Here is a 24,191-nt window from a genome sequence, read left to right as displayed (position 1 = left end):
TTTCCTTTACATTTGCAGTCACCTTTGCAACATGAGCTCTAAATTTAACATTGAAGAAGTTACTTCAAATTTGATTCCTTCCTAAAGACAAGTATTTTGACATTCAGTGACAGCTATTTTGTATGAATATGTGGTATACATTTATTTTCTTTACCTTCTTACATGTGTGAGAACACTTGGACCAAGATAAGTAAATGGGTGCCTGAAGTTAAGCTTCTAAATCCAAGTCTAAAAGCCCTATACATATTTCAGCAGACTCAAGAAGTGCATTTCAGTATTTATTTTAGATGTTTAAGCTCTCGCACTAGATTTTACAAGCTGGTGAACACTGGCAATATTATTTCTCCCACAGAACTATAACCACACATTCCCAAGACAGTATAAATATATGGTTGACCTAACATTAATACACATCACCATTTTATCAATTACATAATAAAACAAATTATCAAGTATCCAAATATTAAGTTACGCAGCTCAAAAGGCATACAAAATATTATAGGAGATCTGCCTACTTGATAGCAGAAACTCAAGGGGGGGAGAGGGGGAAGAGGGGAATCACACTTTCAACAACGCAATAGTTGGTAAACAATTTTCAAGAGGTACAGTAAAAGAAATTACAAGATCTTCAGAAATTTTGATTAAGAATTGTTTTAGCTACAATAACTAAGCATTTCTACATTTTAAAAAAATATTTACTAAAGTAAAGGGTATAATCTATACTTCCTGCACAAGACAAAGGCAACATTTTACTAGAAATATTAAATAACCCTCCCATCCTTTTCAGGCCCTCTGTTAAGTTGCACATGAAGTGCCAACATAATTTAAATGTAAGGCTTTTTGTTTGGAGACATTAAAGACTTTGTGTGCTTCTGTACAATGTAAAGAATTTTCCACATGTGTTACCAGAGAATTGATGTATTTGTAAAATGCAGAGGTTTAAGATAATGGGAGGAAAGGGTTACAGAAAGACACCTAAAAGTCACTGTAAGTCTTAGTTTAAAAAAAAAAAAAAAACAAAGATTGTGCAAATCCTGATATTCTAGTGCGATCGTGGGAGACATACATATATAGTGAGAGCAGATTACCATATACACCCTATCCTCAATATTGAAATGACTGTAGGGAAAAAGACAAAGTAAGGTCCAGATGATTGTAGTTCATGCATCACAAGAACTACACTAATTTACAGAAAAAAAAATAGATATTGTGCTGGGTTTTTTGGCACCTAACCTCTCTACACTTCATACTGTGACAGATATTATTAGGAAATAGATGAATTAAACTTAACTACATGATTCAAAGATAGCTCAATTGATACAAATTATGACAAAGACATTTCAGAGACAGCATACAGCAAAACATTTACTAGTTCTCCAAACAGGTAGATATTAACCTACACAGACAAGTTGCATTTCTGCCATACTTTTAGCCTATAAAGGCTCCTAAGGAAGCTTCATTTAGCCTATTTATCAGCCCTACACATTTTTCTGTATGTAGTTTGCCCAATTCAAATTTCCATCTTCTACCTTCAAAGCACAGACAGCCTGGCTTTACTGAATACAACAGTTGTTTCGGTGACCATTGGAGTCTTTAAAACGCAGGCGCATTTTGGGACGATATTTCTCCAAATACAGAAGCTGCTTGCTATTGAAGGCTCCACGTCGCTTCCTAAATGACAGAGATAGTTGTTAGAAGATCATCTTTAGAAACAAAAAGGTCACTTCCTGAAATATAGTTCCTGAAATAACATTAACGGGAAAAAAGTCATAAAAGCAGTTCTTAAAAATGGCTGAGGGCAAACAATGGCATGGTAGCAAAGGAAGGTTGGGTTTTTTTTTTAAAATGTAGTACCAAATTTCAGTCACTGTAGTTTTTAAATCTCCTACTCAAATAACATCAAATTCTGAATGCCTCACCAAATGTGCTCTAAGGCAAAGCTTTTGCACAATGATCATTCTCCAGTCTCTTGGGAAACCCTCAGGAGGAAAGTTTCATGTAGCTGTAGGCACTATCAAACCTGTTCTTTTGCTCTAAAGCATGAGTCAGCAAAATACAGCCCATGACGCAGATCTGGCCTGCTGAAGATTTGGATCCAGACTGTTGTGCCCCCAATGGGACCCTCAGGCAAGCTTCCGGTCTGCTGTGGCCCCACATGCTGCATAAAGAGGCCAGCTAATGGGGCCAGCGTGAGCATCTCCATACAGTGCACCCTTTAGTGGCAGGTGGTTTTGCATGGCATGCCTCGAGGGGAGGGGAGTCCCTATGCACTTCCCCGCCTCCAGCCCTATCCTTGCAACTCCCATTGGCCAAAAACTCAGCCAGTTGGAGTTGCAAGAGCAGTGCTTGCAGAATATGGAGACCTGCTGCTCCTCCCATCCCCACTCCCCAAGGATGTGCTGCACAGAGTTGCATACACTGACCCCAGCAGCCAGATTATTTGAGCAGCCTTTGGGTCCTTTTGGACTGCCAGTTGCCTACAGCAAGCACCTCCAGCCAGAGCTTGCCCCTACTGCATTCCAAACCACCTCTCCCAGGGTCATCATCCCCTACTGCACACAACCCCTCTCCCAGATTCCACATCCCCTCCTGCACTCTCATCTCTTACCCATAGTTCCTCCATCCCAGATCCCACACCTGCTCCACCTGTAGAAAAGTGCAGCCTGTAATCACTCAAATTTTAGGCGTGGTGCCACCCCTCCCCCCCAAAAAAATTACTGCCTACCCCTGCTCTAAAGGAATATTAACGACACTCACTTTGTACCTCATTGATAAATTCATTCAAAATACTAAGTTACTGGGAAAAATGTACTGTATTTGAGACAAAAGGTGGCAATAGTGATAACAGCGCACACAGAGTGCAACCCTACAAAAAAAGGGCCACAAAAGTGCCTTCTACCCCCCCCAATTTGAACACATGGTTACCTTGAAACTCAATTTTTTTAGTATGGTATGGTTTAATGCTCACCTACCCTTTTTGCTTGAGTTAGGCCCTACTTATAAGTACCACCCCAAGCAAGCCCCAGTAGTGGCTCTTGTGCATTTCAAACATTGAAATGCTGCATGGACCCTGGGGCCAGCAGGAGACTCAGTCCCCTGCTGGCCCCAGGCTCCATGCAGCACTTCCGCTTTCAAAGGTGCAATGCCGCTGCTGCGCTCCTGCCCCCTCCCACGGAGCTGGAGGGAACTGGCTTTTAAGTTAGCTCCCCCCAGCACCCCTTCCTCTTCTCTCCCCCTTGCTGCTTCTTTCTGGTACAGGCAAGCAAGGGGAGGGGGAACAACTAGTCGACTAGTGTGTCGAGTATCCAATAAGCTTTTGCTTATTAGATAATCAACTAGTCGATTACATCCCTAGCACAAAGCAGCAGGAGGACACGAGAGATTTAAACAGTAAGCTTAACACGCTGAATGCAAAATCAATTCAAAACTAGTCTGAATGGTGTCAGTGCCTCAAGTATAGCAAAGGCCAGAGAACTGGTAAGTGAAATCATCTATGTGTATGTATTCTTGAACAGTTATTGAAATGAGACTTACAATTCAAGAGGAATGTTTTTCTGCTCTCAGTACTACAGATTCAACCCAAGTTCCAAAATGTGTGTTGCATACCTACCATCTTGCAAATATGACTAAAGAAAACAATATTTAGCTGTTATGTTTAGAAGCTTGTCTTTGCAATTATGAAAATTACAAAGATTGAAATGAGAGCCTGAAACATACATTATCTAACATTTCATATGGTTCATGTAAATTCATCAAGAGGATGCAATTTGGCCTACTAGCCAGGAGTGCGGTGTCACTCAAAACCTTTAATTGTTTTTGCAGTATTACAACTACTTTTATTTCCTTAGTTTGTTTAAATTGAAAGGCATAGTTTACTAGCACAACCACCGTATTCCCTTTATTGCCAAATTTCTTCCACAATGCTATTCTGTATATGGGTTGTTTGACAGAACAATCTCATCTTACTATCCACCTTAGCCCAAAAAAGAAAAATACAGACACTAGTTTAATACTTACTGCCTTATAAACTGCACTGCATCTTCATACTTCATTCCACACTCAATCAGCGCAAGGGCAACTAACACCGGAGCTCTGGAAGAACAAGAGAAATCTTTAGAACGTATATTGCAAAAATAAAATTTTAAACCTCAGCAGATCCCTTTCCAAAGCTAATAAAAATGGCTTTAAATGTAGCTCTCGATAACTGCTCAAATGCCAGCATTTACTGGATACTATACTGGGCAGCAGAAAAAAGAAAACAGTAGGCCCGAAGGGGGGGAAGAAGGGGGGGGGGGGGGAGAAAAATCTTACTCTTACTAGTCAGACCTAAGTCCCCAACACACATACACACAATATATATACACACACTCTTTCCCAGCTGTTAGTATGTAGGTGCTTGATTCTCGCCAAGTGAGATCGACAGCACCATCACCCTCCTTCTCACTACACCACATCCATCTGTGGCTGTAGTTTTAAGTCCTCCACCTACTAGAGGTTGGCAATATTTCCAAATGGTAAGAATTGAAAAGAGATAACAAAAAGGTAAGACCCTGAAAACAATTCAGATACTTTTGATTATAGAGCCAGACAAGAGAAGGAAAAAAATCAAGGTATGTGGCTTGTTGAACTAGTCAAATACTACTACAGGTTGAATTGCTCTTGTCTGGCACTCTGGTCCAGCAACATACATCGTCTGGCATGATTTTAGTTAGCTGGATGTCCACTTATTGCTGTGGCCAAGCTTCCCATGGTCTCAAAGTTTGTTTTCAGCCACCAGTCCTGGCGCTCACTGTTCTGTGCTCTAATTTACCCCTAAAAGCCCAGTAAACGTGTCGGTAATGCTGCTAGACAATATTGCCCTCCCATGTTTCAGCAAATTCTCTGGTTGGCACTGGTCAGATCCCAAGGGTGTTGATAAAAAGGTTCAACCTGTATGAATATATTTAATATTTTTTCACTGGCATTTTCTCAATACATTTTCTATTTGACTGGCATATAGAAGTGGTCAAGTAGTACTAGAAAGATTGAATAATGTATTTGACCAGCTCTTGTAGCAAGTTATATATTTTTAAAAGAGTGATTAACAAGATTGCAGTTAAAAAAATAAAACAGAAGTATGCTCTAAATAGCAAAAGTTGTTGTGAAAGGACATGGTAGCATAGGAATTTTGACGCTATCTTCTAAGCTCAAGGCTTGCCTACACGGTGTTATTCAGGAATAGCTATTCTGCTTCAAAATTCACACCCTATTTTAATCCAGACTAATACTCATCCCTAGGGCTCAACAATTAGTGTAATCTACTCGCCATGGGCAAGTAGATTACAAGATGGAACAGCTGCGCAGCACGGTAAGCACATGCGCAGCACGCCAAACCACGCAGCTGGCGAGCGGGGTTCACCACCGCTTGGCGAGCCCTGCTCATCCCAGTGTACAAGTTCCAGGTAAATATCTGAGGCTTGACTACTGGATACTTCTTATATTGGCTATAAAGCACCATTTATGACAAACAGTTAAAAAAGCCACAGCCATTATTTTAGGGTTTCTTTTACCTCCCAAGACCAGCAACACAGTGCACAGCAATACAACAACCAGGTTCTTCACGGAATTTAACTTTCACGAGGTTTAGCCAATCATCAACAATCTGGTTGGACGGTGGAGCACCATCATCAAATGGCCAATCCTAAAAAGAAAGGCAATTTTTTTTCCCCGTATAAAGAATCAGATTCTACTATAACTAGGAACATTAACCAAAGTGAAGCAGTTTCCTCAATTGTCAACCCATCCTTCAGTTCAACCCCTTAAATTAATTAGGCTTAATGAAATAAAGTTGAATGGTATGATTTGTTATTAAGATGTAGTTCACTCAGACTAACATTGTCAAGATGCAAATAGCTTTATTCTTTTTTTACTTATGTTGGTTACCGGAATCCAAATCTGTTGAATATTAAACTGAAGTTTCAAAAAGGTTCATGCATGTTAATTAAATTGCTAACTTCAGTGGATATGTAGTTAATGTTCTCTGAATTATCTGCTTTTAATCACTAAAACAAATTCCCTTCTTTCAAGCTTGTACAAATCAGATTCTAAGAGGGATGAAACAGTCTCAGTGTAAGCAGTAAAAAAAAAAAAAATGGATTTTTCAAAATGCAGACATATATAATAAGGTATGTCCCATTAAGTGTACAATATTGTCTGCACAGCAATGCTACGTATCACTGGTGCCTAAAACTCACACAAGCTATTAGATCAATATGCTGGGATGTGCTGAACTACACCAGCTGGTAACAGTCCCCCGCACCAATCACCAGCTCCAATATGCAGAGCATTTGTAGCACTCTGATCACAAGGCAAGAAGGATGTGTTGCTAGTTATTCTGTGTGTCCACTGCCTAGAAATCCAAAGACTGCTCCACATTAGGGAATTCTCAACTTTTAAGTTTAGGCTGCTTTCTGGAACCTTTGCACTAGCTTTTCGGGTCTCAAATTTCCATCACTGCTATAGTCCATTAAACGCCTGCAATAGCAACAATGGTGCTGTGGTTTTTAACTGTCTTTTACATAGACACACACTCCTGCCCCCTTTGTAACTGATATCCAGCCAAAACCCATCACCCATTTAGCCACCTGGCAGGTCTTGACCATCTTGTCCCCAAACACCCTTCAAGAACTGGGGATCTGAAAGGGTAACATACACGTGGGGCACGGACTTAAAAGCCCACTCCCCATGCTCACCAGTTGCCAGGGAGCCAACTGTCCTCTCCCTGCATACACTGTTACTTAAATGCATTTTATCATTGTCAGTGTTCCAACATTCTGTCCTTGGGCGGGTTGAAATATCTTATGTACAACACCAATATTGAGGTAGTGTGTGGATGTGCACCACCACCACCACCACGTTTATCTATAGATAAATAAGCATTCATACATGTGGAAGAAAATATATTAAAACAAAACACCTGTGTCTAGTTGTTGTGACTTAATGACTACAAAGGTGCTGTACAAAAGGTAGGGAATTAGCCTTCTTCCACTTGAGGAAGAGAAGCCCCAGAACAAATTAACACATGGCTTCAGTTTTTGTAGACAGATACCTTAGTTGCAAGCTCTTTGAAACATGCTTCATCCTACAGAACCAGGATCATACTACTTCTAACTCATAAGAGCTAGAACTCTACCACATAGCAAAGATCTGACCTTAATGCAATACTAATACATGGTAAATTGTAACATGGGATTTAAAAAAAAAAGTTATATTTAGAGTTTTAGATAAATGTAACACTAAAAAAATTCTATTAACATAATTTTTTTCTTAAGCCATTAACACCTATGTAAACTTTGTTTGAAATACAATCATGCAAATGTCCTCCTAGTGAACACACGAACACCCCCCCCCCACACACCATGCAGCCTGCTTTCTTTCCCCCACTCCTGTCCAACCCAGCCTAACAGAGGACTGCAGCGAGTCAGGACACCCCAAACAAACTGCCCCCACCTCACTGCATAGATGCCAGCACCCACTCACCCCTTCTCCCCCCCCCCCTCCAACTACCTCATGCAATCAACCCCTTACCTCCCCCTTCCCAACCCAGGATGATTGGGGAGACTGCTGGGTTTCTGCCTCTCCCCTACAGCAAATGGAACTTTCCAAACTCCCCACTTCTGACCCCCCCCCCCCCAAGCCAATTAATGATTCACTCCCTCCTCCTCCCCAGCCACTTACTGCCTCCTTATCTCAGCTGCTTATCTTGTCTGCTTTTCTGATCTGGGAGCTCTTCAGTTCAACACCATATTCAGCTGCTGTTTATAGGTGCGCACACACACCCCCCTGCGCTAGTCAGCTAAGCTCCCTGCCTGCGCGAGTGCTTTGAAAATCTGAGCAGGGATCAGAAAAATAGCTGCATGGCTACATAACCGCACAGCTTAGAGGAAACTCTGATCCCTATTAAGAACTCATTCAACAGTGGAAGTTGAGTGTAGAAAATGCTGCAGGAAGTCTTCAAAGATTAGACAAGCCCTGTAGTTCCTATATTTGAAAACTAACTTTTTGCAACTCTACTGCAGTGCTTACACTGGGTACCAGTGAACTCCAAGTGCTTAATGTTGCTCACACCTGATTAGCTAAAGTTTTAGGTCATTATGAACTTGCAGTAGACATTAAAAGCTTGTGAATGTTGCAGGTCTGATAAAACATTAGAGCAAGTCTTTTTAAGCCACTCACCAAAACCTGAATGCCCTCTTTTTCCACTGGTGCAGTGTCATATGTAGCTTCACATACTCTTACCACTGTGGTAACGCCATACTTCTTAAGTTCCTAAGAAGGAAAAAAAGTTTATAAATCAGCTGACATGACTCTCTCATAAGGAATAGCCAAGTATTTTCTGTACTTTAGCAGTATTAAACTAGAGATGTTATTGTACAGTCGTTTAAAGAATTAACCGATAAGCTAATGCTGATCTGTTAATCCAATGATTACACTCTCCCTCCCTACCTCAGTCTCAACAGAGCAGGGTGGCAGGGAGCGCAATGGCTGCCAGCCCTACCCCTGGGGGACTATCAAATATTCATGTTACCACTAAGATTACAAGAGGTTACATGATTATCTAACATCCCTAGTATTAACATATTTCAGAAGTTTTAATAAGACGGCTCTTCATCAACCCTCCCCCATTGTCTTCCATTTGGTGAACAGTAGATAAAGCATAGCTCTTGTTATTTTGTTGATTTACAATAAAGTAAACCAACATCAGATGGTAATCCTTTAAAACTTCTCAAAATACAGAAATATGAGAATTCCATAGCCTTACTACCCTTCGTACCACTCAGTGCTAAACAGTGTATTATAGTATCAAGAGGCTTCAAACAGGATCAGGATCCCATTATGCAAGTGGTCTCTAACATTTTTATGTTAGAAATCACTCTCTGTATTTAAGGACAACCCAAGATCTATCCAGTCCCTTCCCCGAGGCCCCATCATGCTCACTCTATTCCTTACAGTATGGTTGTTCACAGTATAGGAGGGAGCTCTGGGCAGAGCCTGGGGCGCAGGAAGGAGTGTAGGATGCTGGCTGAGAGGAGGGTCAGGGCTAGGGCGAAGGGTGGAGTATGGGGTGCTGTCTACAAGAGAGTTGGGGTTGGTATATGGCTTCTCAATTTGAAAAGTTTCTTTATCAATGGTTTTCAACCCTTCATATGAGGACCCTAAAACATTTCAAATGGAGATGCCAACCTCTTTGGAAATCTTAGGCATGGTCTGCAGACCCCCAAAGGTCCGCAGCTCACAGACTGAAAGCCACTGCACTCTTTGCAACAAGCCTTGAAGCAATACAAAGTGTAATTAAGGGGTGAATTTGACTGGTTAAAAGCACATTACTATTAAATATGAGCTAGTCTATGCATTACATATATTATAAATATACATTCCATCCAAAAAAAGTCTTACCTCTATAAATTTGTTTAAGGTTGCATTGGTTGGATTGTGTGTGATAAGAAATCTCATGTTCTTGTAGGTGATTTCCACAGGAGCTGGGCGGTTCATTCGTGCCATATTAATTTAGTTAAAAAACATGCAACAAGATTGTGAAAGGATTAAAAAATTCTAATACAGAAATAATGTAGTGATACTGAAGTCTACTTCACTATACTCCACTTGAAAAATTTCAGTGCTGGCAAGTATGAAATTGGGAGCAATGGGAAATGAAATGAACCTCCTAACAAGAAGCAGCAATTCTTCAATCCAGTAATACTGAGGCAAGAAGGCAGTGCGCTGAGGTTTACCCCATCCAGGTCTCAACTCCTTGTCAAATGCTCTGCCAATTTCTATTCAACACTTCTTATTCTGGTTAAATCACTCTTAGGGGGGCTTCTTGGTGGAGTAGTAATGAATTTCTACAGTTCACTTGTCTGCATAGAGGTCGTGCTGTGCCTGGCAGTAGTCTCCACTGCCCTTCAGAAACTCCATAAATGTGTGACCAAGAACACCACAGAACTGCTGTAAAGAGGGGAAGGAGGGGAAAAAAGTTACTTGAAGACACTTTTTTTATTCATAGAAAAAATACCTTAGTCTCACCAGGAATATTTTATAATCTTGTACAACTAAGACGTCCTCAATGAAATTAGTTGTGGGTTTTTTTTAACCTAAGTACCACAGTAACACAAGTGAGTAGTGTTTGGAATTCAAAATTATATTTGGCAAGATCAGGGTAAAACATAGAACTGAAAGTAACCTTGAAAGGTCATCTACTCTCATCCCCTGAACTCAGGACAGGGCAAATACCACTAATCTGAAGAAGTGGATTATGCCCACGAAAGGTCATGATACTATCTATCTGGTTTGTTAGTCTCTAAAGAGCGGCAAGACTATTCATTGTTTAAGATTTTTACAACATTTCTGAGTTAGACAACATACTAACATTTTAAAAGAACTCTTCAATTTATGGCTCACAGAACTTTTATTCAACAATTGTATTTCTACAAAAAGGCTACATTTAAAAGCACCCAGAAGAATCTGAAGAAATTCTGGTCTTGATTTACAAGTTTATAATTTCAATATCTGCTGTATGATATTCACTGGAGATTTATTAATCTGAAGTTATACTAACTTTGGTGCACAATATTTGCTATATATACACACACTCGCCTGTTTACAGAAAATGCCCAACTCCTCAAACGGAATTCACATCTTTTCAAGAAGGCAAAGCCAGATGACTTACTATTATAATATATGTGCTTTGAGTGCAGGCATAACTAATTCCCATTTAGTAGAGCTATTGTAAAACAGTACCTGTTCCATACCATATTCCAAATGGAAGTTTTGAATTTAAGTATGCAAGAAGAAACATGACAAACTGTTTAAAAAAAAATATGGCATTTTAAAAGATAGGAAGATTATCCTTCATTAGACAACTTTAATGTTGCAAGATGAACAGATGTACTTCAACACTGAATACGGAAGTCAGCTACATGGGGAGTCCACTGACAAGAGGTCTAAAACTGAAACAAGGACTTCATTTTAGAATTGATGTACTGTGTCAATTTCAGGGATTTATATCTGCATTAGCCATCATTAAACAAAAGCCACTCTTTTTATTAGTTATAAACAACGCACAACAGGGTCTACTGCTGCTTTATTCCTGGCTCCAGTAGCATTATTCCTGACCACTACACTTCCTTTATGCTTAAGTCAGTGGCTCAAATGTTTTGGGCTGCAGCCCTTTCCGTGGACCACGAGCCAACCACCTAAGACGACAAAAATGGGTGCAAGATGGGGTACAGGTCTGGGCTGGGAGGTAGGGTACAGGAGCAGTGGGGGAGGTGGGGTGCAGTGTCTTGTCAGGAGGGGAAGTGCACAAAGGTGATAGGAGTGTGGGCCCTGGGCATGAGGAGAATTGGGGGCAGAAGGAATGGGGGGAGGGGGAGGGAAGAAGACTAACCTGGATCAGTGCATTCCACGGCTCCTAGGCACTGTTCCCTGCTACTTCCATTAGCTGTGATTCCAGCCAGTGGGAAAGCATCCAGGTTAGCAAATTTCTGCACTGAGGTGCCCCTACTTGGGGGCGGGGGGTGGGGAGGATGGGACAGCAGCACATAGAGATGCTTCCTTCCCCCACAAGCCAGACCTGGCCTGCAAGCTTTCCCTCCCTCCAGTGGGAAGCCAGTACTGATGCTTGAGGTGCGGGGTGTGTGTGTGTCCGTCTGTCCAGGATGGAGTACCAGCACAGGCTCCCCATTACAGGGGGGAGGGTATGAGACCCAAGCCCATGGCCCACCTGCAAAACCATCACAGACCGAACCACTGTTGTAAGTTAATACATCCTATGGTATACTCCATTGTTTGGCAACAAAGTTGTAAGGATTAGGGATGTGATTTACTACCATTTAAGATTAACCAGAAGGGGCTGGAGCAGCTTCTCACCTGCCACAGGCAGGTGGATGCTCCACAGGGAGGGATTATTCCAGCCTGGCCAGTGCAGCCCGTGTCTGCGGTGAGGGGAGCTCACCCCAGCCCAACAGCAGGAGGGGTGGGGGTACTCCAGCCAGGCTGGAGTCCCCCGTTCCCCCTTTTATTGGTTAACCAATTAAAACAGGATTTTACATTCCTAGTAAGGATACCATTAATACTGCTTTGGAACAAATGAGCATACGTGCACAAGAAGGGATACTTGAAAGATGTAGAAGTGTAATCTCAAAAGACCATTTCAGTTATTTCATGCTTATTTTATTGTCAAGTCTTATATTGCAGGGATCCGCTTTGTGCCCAAACTACAATATTAATACACATAATGCTTTGCAGTTCTCAGTCTACCTATTTAAAAAAGAGAAAAGAAAGAATGGAAGGGGTGGGGGTGTCAAAGTTAAGCTAAAAATTTTTGTAGAGGTAGCCACCTACCACTAGATAACTATCTAGCAGATTGTTACAAGAAGGGCTTTCCACCAATAACATCTAGAAACAATGTCAGGATTTCTTCTAGAGGCATCTCAATTGCTGGGCATATAGCAGATCCACAGATTTAAATAAAAAAAAAAAAATCTAACCCCCATATCCTTCCAGCTACACATCAACCAGTTTAAGTATAGACAACATGAATAAAGTTCCACCCTATTCATTGGAACATATGAGGTTTGTTTCTTCACCCTATCCAAAAATCTCCTTGGCTTAAAAGAGGTGGCTTTTTTTTTTTTTTTTAATAAAAGAGAGAAAAAACCAATTAAGATATAACCACAGAGACAAACAACCCACCCATCCTGCAGGTAATTAAGGATTAGCTATCTTTCTACAAGACCACTACCTGCTCATGGCCTTCCCAAATAAGGAGCACAAACACCAATATGATTAGGAACGTAATGGCTGTAAACTAGATACTGAATATCAAAAGGGTCTCATCAACGTAAGTTCCGGTTGGCAGACTTAGCAGAACAAAAAATTTACTTTGAGCTATAGCTGTGATTGAGTTTATACTCAATAGCTATGAACTCAGAATTTAATGAAAGCTTGTGAACTGCAGAAATTGATGCAAAAAAAATGAAGAGTAATGTTAGTTCGAACCAAGGGGTTTGGTTCAAACTAACGTGTCCCAGTGCGCGCTTCCTGGTTCGAGTCAGTTGTTGAGCGGAATAACACACGGGCGAGATCATGCTAATGAAGCGTGGAATATTTAAATCCCCTCTTCATTAGCAATTTCGGTCGCCTACATTTGCATCCCTAGCTTGAACTAGGGAGCAAGTGTAGACATACCCCTAGTGCTCCCACCCCCGGTAATACAATCCTTAAATATGGCTGCTTTTAATACTCTCTGGCTACATCTACACTGTCCAGTCTTCTCAAGAACATATGCGAATGAGGTGCAGCGGTGAATATCACCACGCCTCATTTGCACACTTAATGAGCAACCATTTTTGCGCAAGGGGCTTTGGTGCAAGAGGGAGCAGTATACACTGCTCCCTCTTGTGCAAGACCTGTTCTGCCTGATAAGTGCAAAGAGAAAGTTTTTACACAAGGAACAGTGTAAACTGCTCCTTCCTGAGCAAAAATGGCAGCTCATTTGCATTTGTTCTTGAGCAAGACTGGCTAGTGTAGACGTAGCCTCTGGCTTCTACTGCAGCTCTTCTGAAAGGTGGAGCCAGACAGGCTGTGTTCTCCTGGCTGAGGTGAGACAAGCCAAATACAAAGGAACAAGTGAACCTAATGCTGATACAATTGTAATCTTCTCATTGCTGCTAGCTAGAGCTCAATATGGAAGCCAACTCCTTTAAGTGGCACTGTACTACCATATTTTAGCATTAGATAGGTGCCATTTGACTTCTAAGTAGACATCTAGAACCACTTAGTTTATAGCACCCTGCAAATCCATGGATATCAGCAGCTCATTTTTGCAGGTATGGATGCAGATACAAATTTTGCATCTAGAACCCTGGAAATTTGCATATATCAGCAGGTATCCACACTGGGAGATGTTAATGGATATATTCACTGTTCATTTTTGCAGCTACAGATGCAAATTTTGCATCCATGCAGGGCTCTTAGTTTGTATTAGTCATTTGAGAACACACATTATCAACCCCCATTCTATATCTTAAATACTACATAGTCTTAACACTTACTTACCATACAGGATCTGCAGATATTTCGAACCGTAAGATTTTCTAAGTGGCACTGATTGCCATTTAAGTCACCTTCGGCTTTTATAGTTGTCAGCAGCCAGTTTGTAAACTAAAGTAAGCTGCCACTCACCACATTAAACCTATTTGGTTCAATTTCACTAGCTCTGCATTTGGCCACAGCAATTTTAAGTCGTATCAGATTGGCATTCACAGTGAATCTAAAGTTCTATATATCTGGTATGTTAAACAGCAGTTAAGTGGTTTATAATATGCAACACCTCACAGGTTTCCAAAAATGTACCTAATCTGGTTGCCTAACCCATGGATGTATGCAACACACTCATCTCCATTCTTTAGCTAAACCACTCATCTCTGTTGCCATTTCTGTTTCTGGAATCCTCTATTACGGAGTTAGAAATGGAATGTTTTTAGGATGTTGAAACAATTAGCTTGTATTCCAATTTGATTTAAAAAGCTGAAAAACAGCTTTCTAGATAATATATAAAATGGTGATGGTTCCAATTACCAGATATCGGAACTAGTAATCACATGTATGACTGTGCCAATATATTTATCATTTTATGACTGGATATACCAAGCACATATCAAAGCTCATGAGGAAAACACACCACCAACATTCCTTTTAATGTCTAAGCAGTTTGATCCTGTCCATATACCCATTGTTACTTGATACTCTTAGTGCCATAGTAACGTGTGTTATAGCAATTGTGGAGCCTCTTTGAGGATTATGTACACAAGATCAGAATCTTGCGAACAGCAGTTTCTGCTGGTGCTGCAACAGTGGCCTACATAACTTTGTACCCCTCTTCTTCAAGGGACAGAGATCCTCAACTCCTTTATTAAACTCAGAATCTCTGATGCTGTTCCAGTCAGTCATCTTCATCTATCTGGAACATGAGACTAAAGAGCCTTGATAACTAAAAACTTGATTGTAGCACACCCTTCTGAACTACACGTCAAGTACTGCTACTAAGTGAAGAACACAATGCTTGACAAAAATTAAGGGTCACTACATGTAGCTGCTTTACACATTTTACAGTCAGAGAACACAGCTTGTGCTGTGAATTTAAAAGGAAAGGTTCAACAGCTGAGAGATATGCACTGCCTAATCCATTCTGACATTGGGGAAAGATGGCTTGACCTTTTAAAGAAAAAAAGATGGCGACGAAGAGAGAAGACCATCACCTGAAAGTTTCTCTTCTGTCATGGTAGTGCTGGTTGAACCACTCTAAACTGGGACTCTGATCCGGCGACATCCATAGGCAGACAAGAGCACAGATGCTGCCAGACCAGAGAGTCCCAGTGGAGGGTGCAGGGCCCCAAGTACAGGGCTGTAAACAATCTCCCCTGGTCCAACAAAATCCCTCATCGGGGACTAGTCAAGTCCCAAGTGTGGCAGACCAGGGATATCAAACCGGTAGAATATTTCAGGGTATTTTATATAAGTGTTCAGTTTTTCTTCTCCTAGTGCAGAATGATGTTTAGGAGCAGTAAACAAGTAAACTAATGGACTGATACAAACGAATTTCCAAAAGCTCTTTTGGGATGAGACTTTAGCCTAAGTCTAAAATGACGGCCTCCATGAAACTGAGTGCTTGGTGAGGGATAGAAGAAGCCAGAACAAGGAGTTTTCAAGCCACCAGAACTGATGCAATGGTCAAAGTCCTGAGAATGTGGGCATAGACACATTAGATAGCGTGCAATTGAAGAGTCATACAACTGCATCAAATTTTAGTGGTTACATGACTATTCAGTAGTCCCCAGGGGCGAGGGCGAGGCCAGTAGCCAGTATGCTTCCGGCACCACTCCCACAGAGCTCCCTGTCACTCCATGTTGCTACCTCTCTATCGGCATAGCAGTGCAGGTGGCAGGCAGGAGCTAGTCTGCGAGAGAAGATTGTTTAAAAGCCAGCTTCCTGTGCAGACCAGCTCCCTCCCTGGTGCCCCATACTGCTGGCTATGAGAGAGGCAGCAGTGTCAGGCGACAGCAGCCCTTGCCCACGGAGGGTCTAACTCCCCATGGACAGAGGCTGCTCCACAGATGGGGTAGTATAAGGGGAAGTTGAAGCCCAAGCTTATCAGTTAATCATGTAGTTGTCTACATGTTGACATCCCTATTGTAGTGTATGGACTGCACTGAGTTACTCAAAAAGGGGATTAATAAAACATGTAAGAACATTAAGGTCACTTGCTGAGGTTGGGGTTTTTTTGACTGGCAGGTAAGTACACAATCACATCAGACATCCAAATGTAAAAGATGGTGAAAAATAGTGAGTAAACAGATGAATGACAAAGCAATTACTGCAAGATATTCTTGGATGGAATTGACCGAAATGCAGAAAAGTCAAGAATCTGAGGTACAGGAGCCTCTAATAGGTCAAGATCAAATTTGGTTGTCAAAAATGACCATCTTCCATTTCAAGGATCACTTGCACCTATGAGCAATATTCAATCAACCAACATCCAGGGTGATGGATGCACTGACTTCAGGTATGGATGCAGCTTCTGACCTTGGTATTTTGATATTATGTCTAAGTAATCCTAAAGTCAGATGAGAGGCTTAATTGACCTCTGGAGAACTGTTAAAGAGTTTGATGTGATTGTCTCTGAGCCTGCATAACACCCTGGGAATTAGAGGCATCACAGAGAAAGTACATGATTCCATGATATAATGAAGACATCTTGCAACAAATCCAGGCTCATACTTCCACAGAAACAAACATTCAGCATTTAGCACTGTCTTTTGTGGCGAACAGGCCAATCACAGATGTCCCCTCCAATGGTGAAATGTCAGCTCTATGATGGCCTACGGTGACCATTCATGATTGGTGATGGACTGGCTGCTTAAGGAAGACTGAGACTATTGCTGACCCAGGGAGAGTAGAGAACTATGTGGATTATCCCAGGATAACACTATGTCCATTGTTTGATAGTTCCTTGACACAGGGTTGATGAACAAGTGCCTCTACTTGTTTATAGTGTTGTTAGTGCATAATCGAGATTAAGCAACTAGTTCACTATCCAATACGCAAAAGCTTCCTGCCCACCTTGCTGCCTCTATTAGAGGCAGGCAGCAAGGCAGGGGAAGCAGGTGCTGAGGGGAGCTGGTTTAAAAGACAGTTCCCCCTAGCACTTGCTAGCTCTTAATACACTTTGAAAAAAAAAAATCAGAAGCGCAGCGCGGGGGATGGGAGGGGGTGGAGACCAGCATAAACTGAGACAGCTGATTCCCGGCTCACGCTGGGTCCCCCTGCTGCACTCTAGCCTTTTTTGATCAACCCAGCGTGAGCCAGGTAACAGCTGGCCCGGCTCGTGCTGCGTCCCCCCTACTGCTGTGCTCCAGCCTTTTAAATGTATTAAGAGCCAGCAGGCCCTTAATACATTTAGAAGGCTAAAGCGCAGCAGGGGGACCCAGAGCAAGCCAGGAATCAGCTAGCCTATTGGCTCTTAATACACTTAAAAGGAGAGCTGCAGCAGAGTTAATTCCTGGAGCCAGGAGCTAATCCTGCTGCAGCTCCCATACTTAGACAGAAAAATCCATCTACTACAGGCAGTCCCCGACTTACGTCGGATCCGCACTTACGAACGGGGCTCTCTCGCCCTGGAAGTCGGGGCGAGAAAGCCCCGTTCGTAAGCTGCTCCGGTGCCCCTGGTCTGCTGGAGACCGTCTCCAGCAGACCAGGGGCACCGGGCGGGTTCCCGCGCTTCTGAGGCTCTGCCAGAGCAAAGCCTCAGAGGCTCTGCTCCCCGTGTCCCTGGTCTGCTGGGGAGGGGGGGCAGCTAGTGTGCTCCCCCCGCGCCCCAGCAGACCAGGCTTTTGTTTTGGACTCTGGGGCAGAGCAGCTGGGGCGCTGCCGATTGGTCCTGCAGCGCCCGCTCTGGGCACTACTGGACCAACCCGGCAGCACCCCAGCTGCTCTGCCCCAGGTCCTGATTCAGCCGCTGCTGGTCAGTTTCAGCAGCGGCTGAATCAGGACACCTGGGACAGAGCAGATGGGGTGCTGCTACGTTGGTCCAGTAGCACCCAGGAGCGGCGCTACTGGAGCAACCCAGCAGCACCCCAGCTGCTCTGCCCCAGGCATCCCCAAGTCAGCTTCTGCTGAAACTGACCAGCGCTGACTACAGGAAGCCCCAGGCAGAGTTGCTCTGCCCCGGGCTTCCTGGAATCAGCTGCTGATCAGTTTCAGCAGCAGCTGACTTGGGGACGCCTGGGGTTCTTAAGTTGATTCTGTATGTAAGTCAGAACTGGCGGTCAGTTTCAGCAGTGTCTGAATCTGGACGCCAGTTCCGACTTACATACAGATTCAACTTAAGAACAAACCTACAGTCCCTATCTTGTACGTAACCCGGGGACTGCCTGTAGTCAATTAGACTAAAGTTTAACATCTCTAGTGTATAGTCATTTAAACAATAAGCCTGGGTGTATTGATTAATCCAAATGACTACATACAGAAGCAGCAAGCGGGGCTGGTGTATCAGAAGCAGCAACAAGGGGGATAAGGGGCAGGAGCCAATGCCCATAGGGAGCTAGCTTTTAAGCTGGCTCCCCATGCGTGCCACTTCCTGTAGAGGCACCTGCTCCTTCTTCCCCCCTGCTGCTTCCCATAGCGGCAGCAGCACAGGGGGGCAGGCAGAAGCCAGTACATGCGGGAAGCTGGTTTTCAAGTTGGCTCCCCACACACATCTGTCAGAGGCAGCAGCATGGGATTAGGCAGGTACCGATACATGTGGGGAGTCAGCTTTCAAGCCTACCTCCCCCCCGCACCATTGCCTTTCTATCAGCAGCAGCGTTGGGTGAAGTAGGTGGGATACTAGAGCTGCCTCAGTCCGTGGACAGCTTGTGAAGGGAAAGCATTTTAGTAACCATTAAAAAAATTGTTGAGGCTACATGATTACTAAGATAACCAATATCTAACACTCCTATTTGTTTATGCAATATATTGCAAATGTGATTTTTAAGACCAGGCCTGCTGAATTTTTTAATAATCTGTAATGGCACGCAGGGTGACTAGATGGTTTGTAATTCCAGGGCTTATGACACTGATCTGGGTGGCAGAAGCAAGAGGAGAGATAGGAGGGTAGAAATAGGGTCTATAGTGACCTAGAAAAATTGGATGATTGGGCCAAAAGAAATGCGATGAGCTTCAACAAGAACAAGTGCAGAGTCCTACACTTAGGACAGGAGAATTCCATGTCTTGCTACAGGGTATGTCTGCACTTGCACCCGAGTTCAAACTACAGATGCAAATGTAGGCATTCAAAATAGTAAATGAAGAGGGGATTTAAATACTATGCTAATGAAGTGCAGGATCTCGACCGCGTGCCATTTCGGAACCCAGCTGATTCAAAAGTTAAAGTGCGCTCCGGGCTGCGTTAGTTTGAACCAAGGGGTTTGATTCAAACTAACACAGCCCAGAGTGCACTTTCACTTTCAAATCAGCTGGGTTCCGAAACAGTGCACAGCCAACATTATGCTAATGAAACGCAGGATAGTAAATAAAGCGGGGATTTAAATATTTCGAATGCCTACATTTGCATTAATAGTTCAAACTAGGGTGCAAGTGTATACATATCCATAGACTAGGGACCGACTGTCTAGGCAGCATTTGTGCAGAACAGGGCCTGGGATTATAGTACACAAGAAGCTGGATATGAGTCAACAAGAAGGCTGAAAGTGTATCAGGCTACATTAGTAGGAGAATTGCCAGCAGACTGAAGGGAAGTGATTATTCCCTTCTATTCAGCACTGGAGAGGACACATCTTGAGTACTGTGTCTAGCCTTGGGCTCGCCGCTACAGAAAAAACATGGACAAATTGGAGGGAATCCAGAGGAAGGCAACAAAAACTATTAGGGGGCTAGAGCACAAGACTCATGAGGACAGGGCTTATTGAGTCTTCGGACAAGAAAAATGAGGGGGGATCTAATAGCAGCCTTTAACTACCTGAAAGTGGGGGAAGGATTCCAAAGAGGATGGAGCCTGACAGTGAATTCCCTCTAACATTTTCCAACCATGAACAGAATGAGTTTTGGCTTGTGCACTAATACTGAGGTCATGTGAGCTGGTTTGGAGCTGTGCCACCGTGGCACCCAATTTATCAACACACATTCCTAGCTGCTGGAGCAGCCACCCCACTCCTGTGCCACATGGCACATCCCATTCCCAGCCCCAGCTCCCAGAACAGGACCCTGACCCCCCCCCACTCCCCACCCCAGCAGATCCTTCACCATGCTGTCTCAGTCGGCCCCGCCTGTCAGAGCAGCTGCCTGTTGTACAAGTGTTGCTTCGCAGCTCTCCAGAGGAGGTGGGCAGGGGCAGAATTTTTTGTGTACAGCACCTTAGCAGGAACTATGGAGCCAATGTATTCTCTGTGATAAACAGATGGCAGAAAAAGAAACAATGATCTCAAGTTGTGGCGGAGAAGGCTTACGTTGGATATTAGGAAAAACAAGTTTCCCTAGGAGGGTGGAATGGATTGTCTAGGGATGTGGTAGAATCTCCATCCTTAAGAGGTTTTTAAGGACAGATTTCACATATACATGTTAAAATAAGTTATTCCTCTATGCCCACACTCAGGATATTCTAAATTAACTGAAGCTGTGAATTTTAAGTGAATTAAATAAACCCCATTTCTGTGGATTCTCTTACTCAGAATTATAGCAGCCTTCCTTCCATTTCCCTTAATTCATTTCCAAAGCAAATTAAAGCCATGCTAGTACTGAGTAAGTATCCACACTGATGTTTAATATGATTTAACTAATCATCTAAAATTCATATCTTCAGTTAATTTAGACTGTCACCTGTGATGTCAAGCCTCAGTTCTCAACTACTACTCCTCTTTAGTTATCCAGTGCTTCCTGTCTGCTTTTCCAACTGAATAATTATTCAAGACAAGGACTCTTTTTGGGCTCAGTAGAATATCAGCTAAGCATATTGCTGGTAGTTAAACAGCAAGCCACTAGCATCCTGTTAGCTTAATTAAGCATTTTCCACCCTTTAAAATGAAAATTAATGAACTATAAATCTTTGTAATAGCAATATTCTGTTTCTAGACAGAATAAAAAGAACTAGATAAATTCATGGAGATTAGGTCTATCAATGACTATTAGCCAGTATGGGCAGGAATGGTATCCCTAGTCCATGCTTGTCAGAGGCTGGAAATGGATGACAGAGGGATTCATTTAATGATTCCCTCTCTGGGGCATCTGGCATTGGCCACAGTCAGAAGACAGGATACTGGGCTAGATGAATCATTGGTCTGACCCAGTATGGCCATTCTTATGTTCCCAAGACAAACAGTATTTGGTAGGCAAAAATTCTGTTCTCATTACTGTTAAAATAAGAGATCTACACTACACAAATAGGATGCAGATGTGTAATTAAATCAACTAAAATGTGTATTGCTGATTTAACAGGATAATCTGTTGCTCTAAATTAGAATTCAATAATAACCAGAAAACCCCCCAAAACATTTCCAATATTCAAAGCAGTGCACTATTTTGTGAAGAACCTGTAGCTGAGTCTCATTTGGAAGAGAAAGATTAGTTAGTTGTTTCTTGAGTCAGAATATGAGTCCAGCACTCCCTACACGCCTCCATCTACGGAAAGGATGTGAACGGGTAACTGGTTACTCAGTAAGCACCACCCTTACTGGGTGATGCTTATGGGGTATTAGTTAACTGATACCTGGGAGCAGCCAACCCCCCATTGATGGAGGGCTGATCCAGCTCCATGGGGGTGGGGGAGCTGTCCCTCCTTCCCGCACACAAGAGGAACCTGGAGCAGAAACCAGCCACCCCTTTCCTCCCTGATTAACTGGGATTTTACATCTCTACTTGACAGATCTATTGACATCAAAACATGACAGCACAGAAGCTAAGGAGAAAAGAGCTTTTGTTTAACAACTAAACTTATTTAGTGTTTTATTGACACATTCAGTATCTCTCACTGAGAAAATATGCTCTTCTCTGGACTGCTGCTATTTCTGTCTTTGGTTTCTCCAACTTTTACATGCTCTATTTTCTTCTCTCTGGATCCTTTGGCCATTCCATCTGCTAAAGGAATCAGTGATGGATTATTTGATGTTGGGCTTCTTAGCTGACAGCCCTATGAGATTAGTAGGTGGAATTCAGACTGCTGAGTCATTGTTTCAGACAGTCTGCAGCATCAAGTAGACTAACACTGAAAGCCTACCTCTGGGGCCCTGAGAGCTAGAAAACACTTTTTAAATAAACAAATTTAAAATGCTAATGTCACAGGTTATATACTTGACTACTTTCGTTCGTAAAAAATAAAACTGCTTCACGATATCAATTAAAATATGAGCAGTGCACACAAAATTTCGCTTTGACGTTCAAATATTGTTAGATTTGATGAGACCCAGAACATTTTTGCCTTCCTCTAAGCCCTCCCTTTCCCTTTTACATGCTTTCCCTCTTAACTAGGGGATTATACTTAGTGTCATCAAAAGTCTTACTTCATTAATTTATACTCGTGAAGTAGTCAGTATTAACTCTATTGTACTGATACAGAACTGAAAGCAGAAAGGCTTGCCTCACAGTAAAGACAGACAAGGCTCCCCATAGTGTACCAATCTGGTGATTTACTCACAACACAACCCTCCTAAGAGGCACCAGATACATTGACTGAGACGGTCTGATATAGTTGTACCAGGTACACATTCAACAAATCGGATATTTTGAGTCTGCCAAGAAACAACTGGAAGTTGGCAATACAGGTATTTTTCTGAAGGCAGCTTTTAGAACAAGGCTCTAAAAGCAAAAGAATACAAAGGGTTTCCAAGAACCCTGGCGGAAGTAGCTTAGCTAAACACTACAACAGAGAAACAGGCCTCATATTTCTTGCACAAAGGAGTGCTGCTGCACGAGGTGCCACTAGCTCTGGTGTCCCAGCCTGACGGAGGTATGTCCCTAACAAAGGAAGTTACTCGGCAGCTGGACTTGACAGTAAGATGCACACACCCACGATTGACCCCGCGCCACCGCTCAATCGTGACTTTCCAACGCGGCACCCACTCCCGCGTGTAGTGAGTCACTTTCCAACCCTCAGCTCCCTGCGACACCGCCCGCCTGGCGGACACCCACGCACCATCCTCGGACAAGCCTCGGCTTGTCTCGACTACTTCTCAGCCCGGGTCAGCGTGAAACCCAGGCCATTCACCCCGCCCTGGCACCGGCCCCCGCTCCCGCCACGTTAGCCCGCACCTACACCCGGCGCGCCTGGCCACGGAGGGAAGGGCACCGCGGCGGCTCAAGTGCGCAAGCTGGAAGGCTCCGCACGAGGCCGCTGGCCGGGTGTCCAGGGAACGGGCCGATCCCCGGACCTGAGTCACGCCTCAGGCTCCTGACACGAAGCCATTTTGTCACCCAGAGCCGCCCCGCGGGATCGGCCGCCTCGCAGGGCTGCGGGGCGTTGGGCTCGGTCGTTAAGGACACGGAGGGAGAGCAGCGGCTGGACAGACACCGAGGGGAGGCGGGCGGGGCGAGCTGCAGCCCAGCTCACAAAGCGGCTTTGTGTCCAGCCGCCTCCTAGCCCGCAAGGGAGCCGCGGCAGACCCAGGACTCCACCACCCCTCGCTCTGCTGCCACGCCAACCCCGCCCGCTGCTTCCCGCCAGGGAGGAGCCGCCGCACGGCGCGAAAGGACTCAAGGAGCCGCTCGGAGCCGGCAGAACAAAGAGCCAACATGGAGGAGCCGCGAGGGGGCGAAGCGCCGGCAGCCCGGAGAGAAGAGCCGGACACACGCGGCGGCCACGCGGTGCACGGGAGAAGGCGGCCAGGCCGGTACTCACAGGAATATGGTTACTCATTGAAGACTGTAGCCTGATCATACAGCCGGGGTGAGGGCGCCACCGCCGGGGGCAGGAGGAGCAGAACCAGGAGGAGCTGGAGGCGCTGGAGGCCGCGGAGCTGGCGGAGGGGGTACGGCGGCGGAGCGGCGCTGGACCATACAGCTGCGGCGGCGGCGGTAGCAAGCGAGCAGCTTTGGAGAGTGCGGTGCCAACGCGGAGCAAGCGGCACAGAAGGGGAGGGGCCCGCCAGCGCCGCCTTCCTCCCGCA

General features: G+C 43.9%; 2 protein-coding genes across 3 annotated transcripts; both read right to left on the bottom strand.

Moving 5' to 3' along the window:
* Positions 1 to 265: 265 nt before the first annotated feature.
* PTP4A1 (protein tyrosine phosphatase 4A1) lies at positions 266 to 9,576 on the bottom strand. The gene is made up of 5 exons (XM_075923687.2): positions 9,436 to 9,576; positions 8,215 to 8,307; positions 5,550 to 5,680; positions 4,018 to 4,092; positions 266 to 1,671 (listed from the first exon to the last, which is right to left on the bottom strand). Exons 1-5 carry the CDS (start codon positions 9,538 to 9,540, stop codon positions 1,554 to 1,556), a joined length of 522 nt encoding a protein of 173 aa, XP_075779802.1. The 5' UTR covers positions 9,541 to 9,576; the 3' UTR covers positions 266 to 1,553.
* LOC142827801 (uncharacterized) lies at positions 9,439 to 24,191 on the bottom strand. Of its 2 annotated transcripts, none has more exons than XM_075923690.2 (2): positions 23,924 to 24,191; positions 9,439 to 9,981 (listed from the first exon to the last, which is right to left on the bottom strand). In XM_075923690.2, the coding sequence occupies exons 1-2, from the start codon at positions 23,960 to 23,962 to the stop codon at positions 9,889 to 9,891; spliced, it is 132 nt and encodes a 43-aa protein (XP_075779805.1). In that variant the 5' UTR covers positions 23,963 to 24,191; the 3' UTR covers positions 9,439 to 9,888. The 2 variants fall into 2 exon arrangements, with proteins under 2 accessions (XP_075779805.1, XP_075779804.1); XM_075923689.2 differs by having other exon boundaries at positions 9,439 to 9,984; positions 23,924 to 24,164.

Source organism: Pelodiscus sinensis, chromosome 3 (assembly GCF_052426305.1).
Source record: "Pelodiscus sinensis isolate ZL-2025 chromosome 3, ASM5242630v1, whole genome shotgun sequence".
Lineage (NCBI taxonomy): Eukaryota > Metazoa > Chordata > Testudines > Trionychidae > Pelodiscus > Pelodiscus sinensis.
The sequence above is the reverse complement of the archived record's forward strand: the minus strand, read 5'-3'. Positions and strand labels throughout refer to the sequence as shown.

Excerpts from the sequence above, each read along its gene's own strand:
- PTP4A1 (XM_075923687.2), bottom strand. The coding sequence starts at position 9,540 with ATGGCACGAATGAACCGCCCAGCTCCTGTGGAAATCACCTACAAGAAC. Across the intron at positions 5,681-8,214 it reads AAGAGGGCATTCAGGTTTTG|GATTGGCCATTTGATGATGG; the intron begins GTGAGTGGCTTA and ends CTTTCTTTTTAG. Across the intron at positions 4,093-5,549 it reads TGTGTTGCTGGTCTTGGGAG|AGCTCCGGTGTTAGTTGCCC; the intron begins GTAAAAGAAACC and ends TTGTTCTTCCAG.
- LOC142827801 (XM_075923689.2), bottom strand. The coding sequence starts at position 23,962 with ATGATCAGGCTACAGTCTTCAATGAGTAACCATATTCCT. Across the intron at positions 9,985-23,923 it reads CAATGAGTAACCATATTCCT|CAGTTCTGTGGTGTTCTTGG; the intron begins GTGAGTACCGGC and ends CCCTCTTTACAG.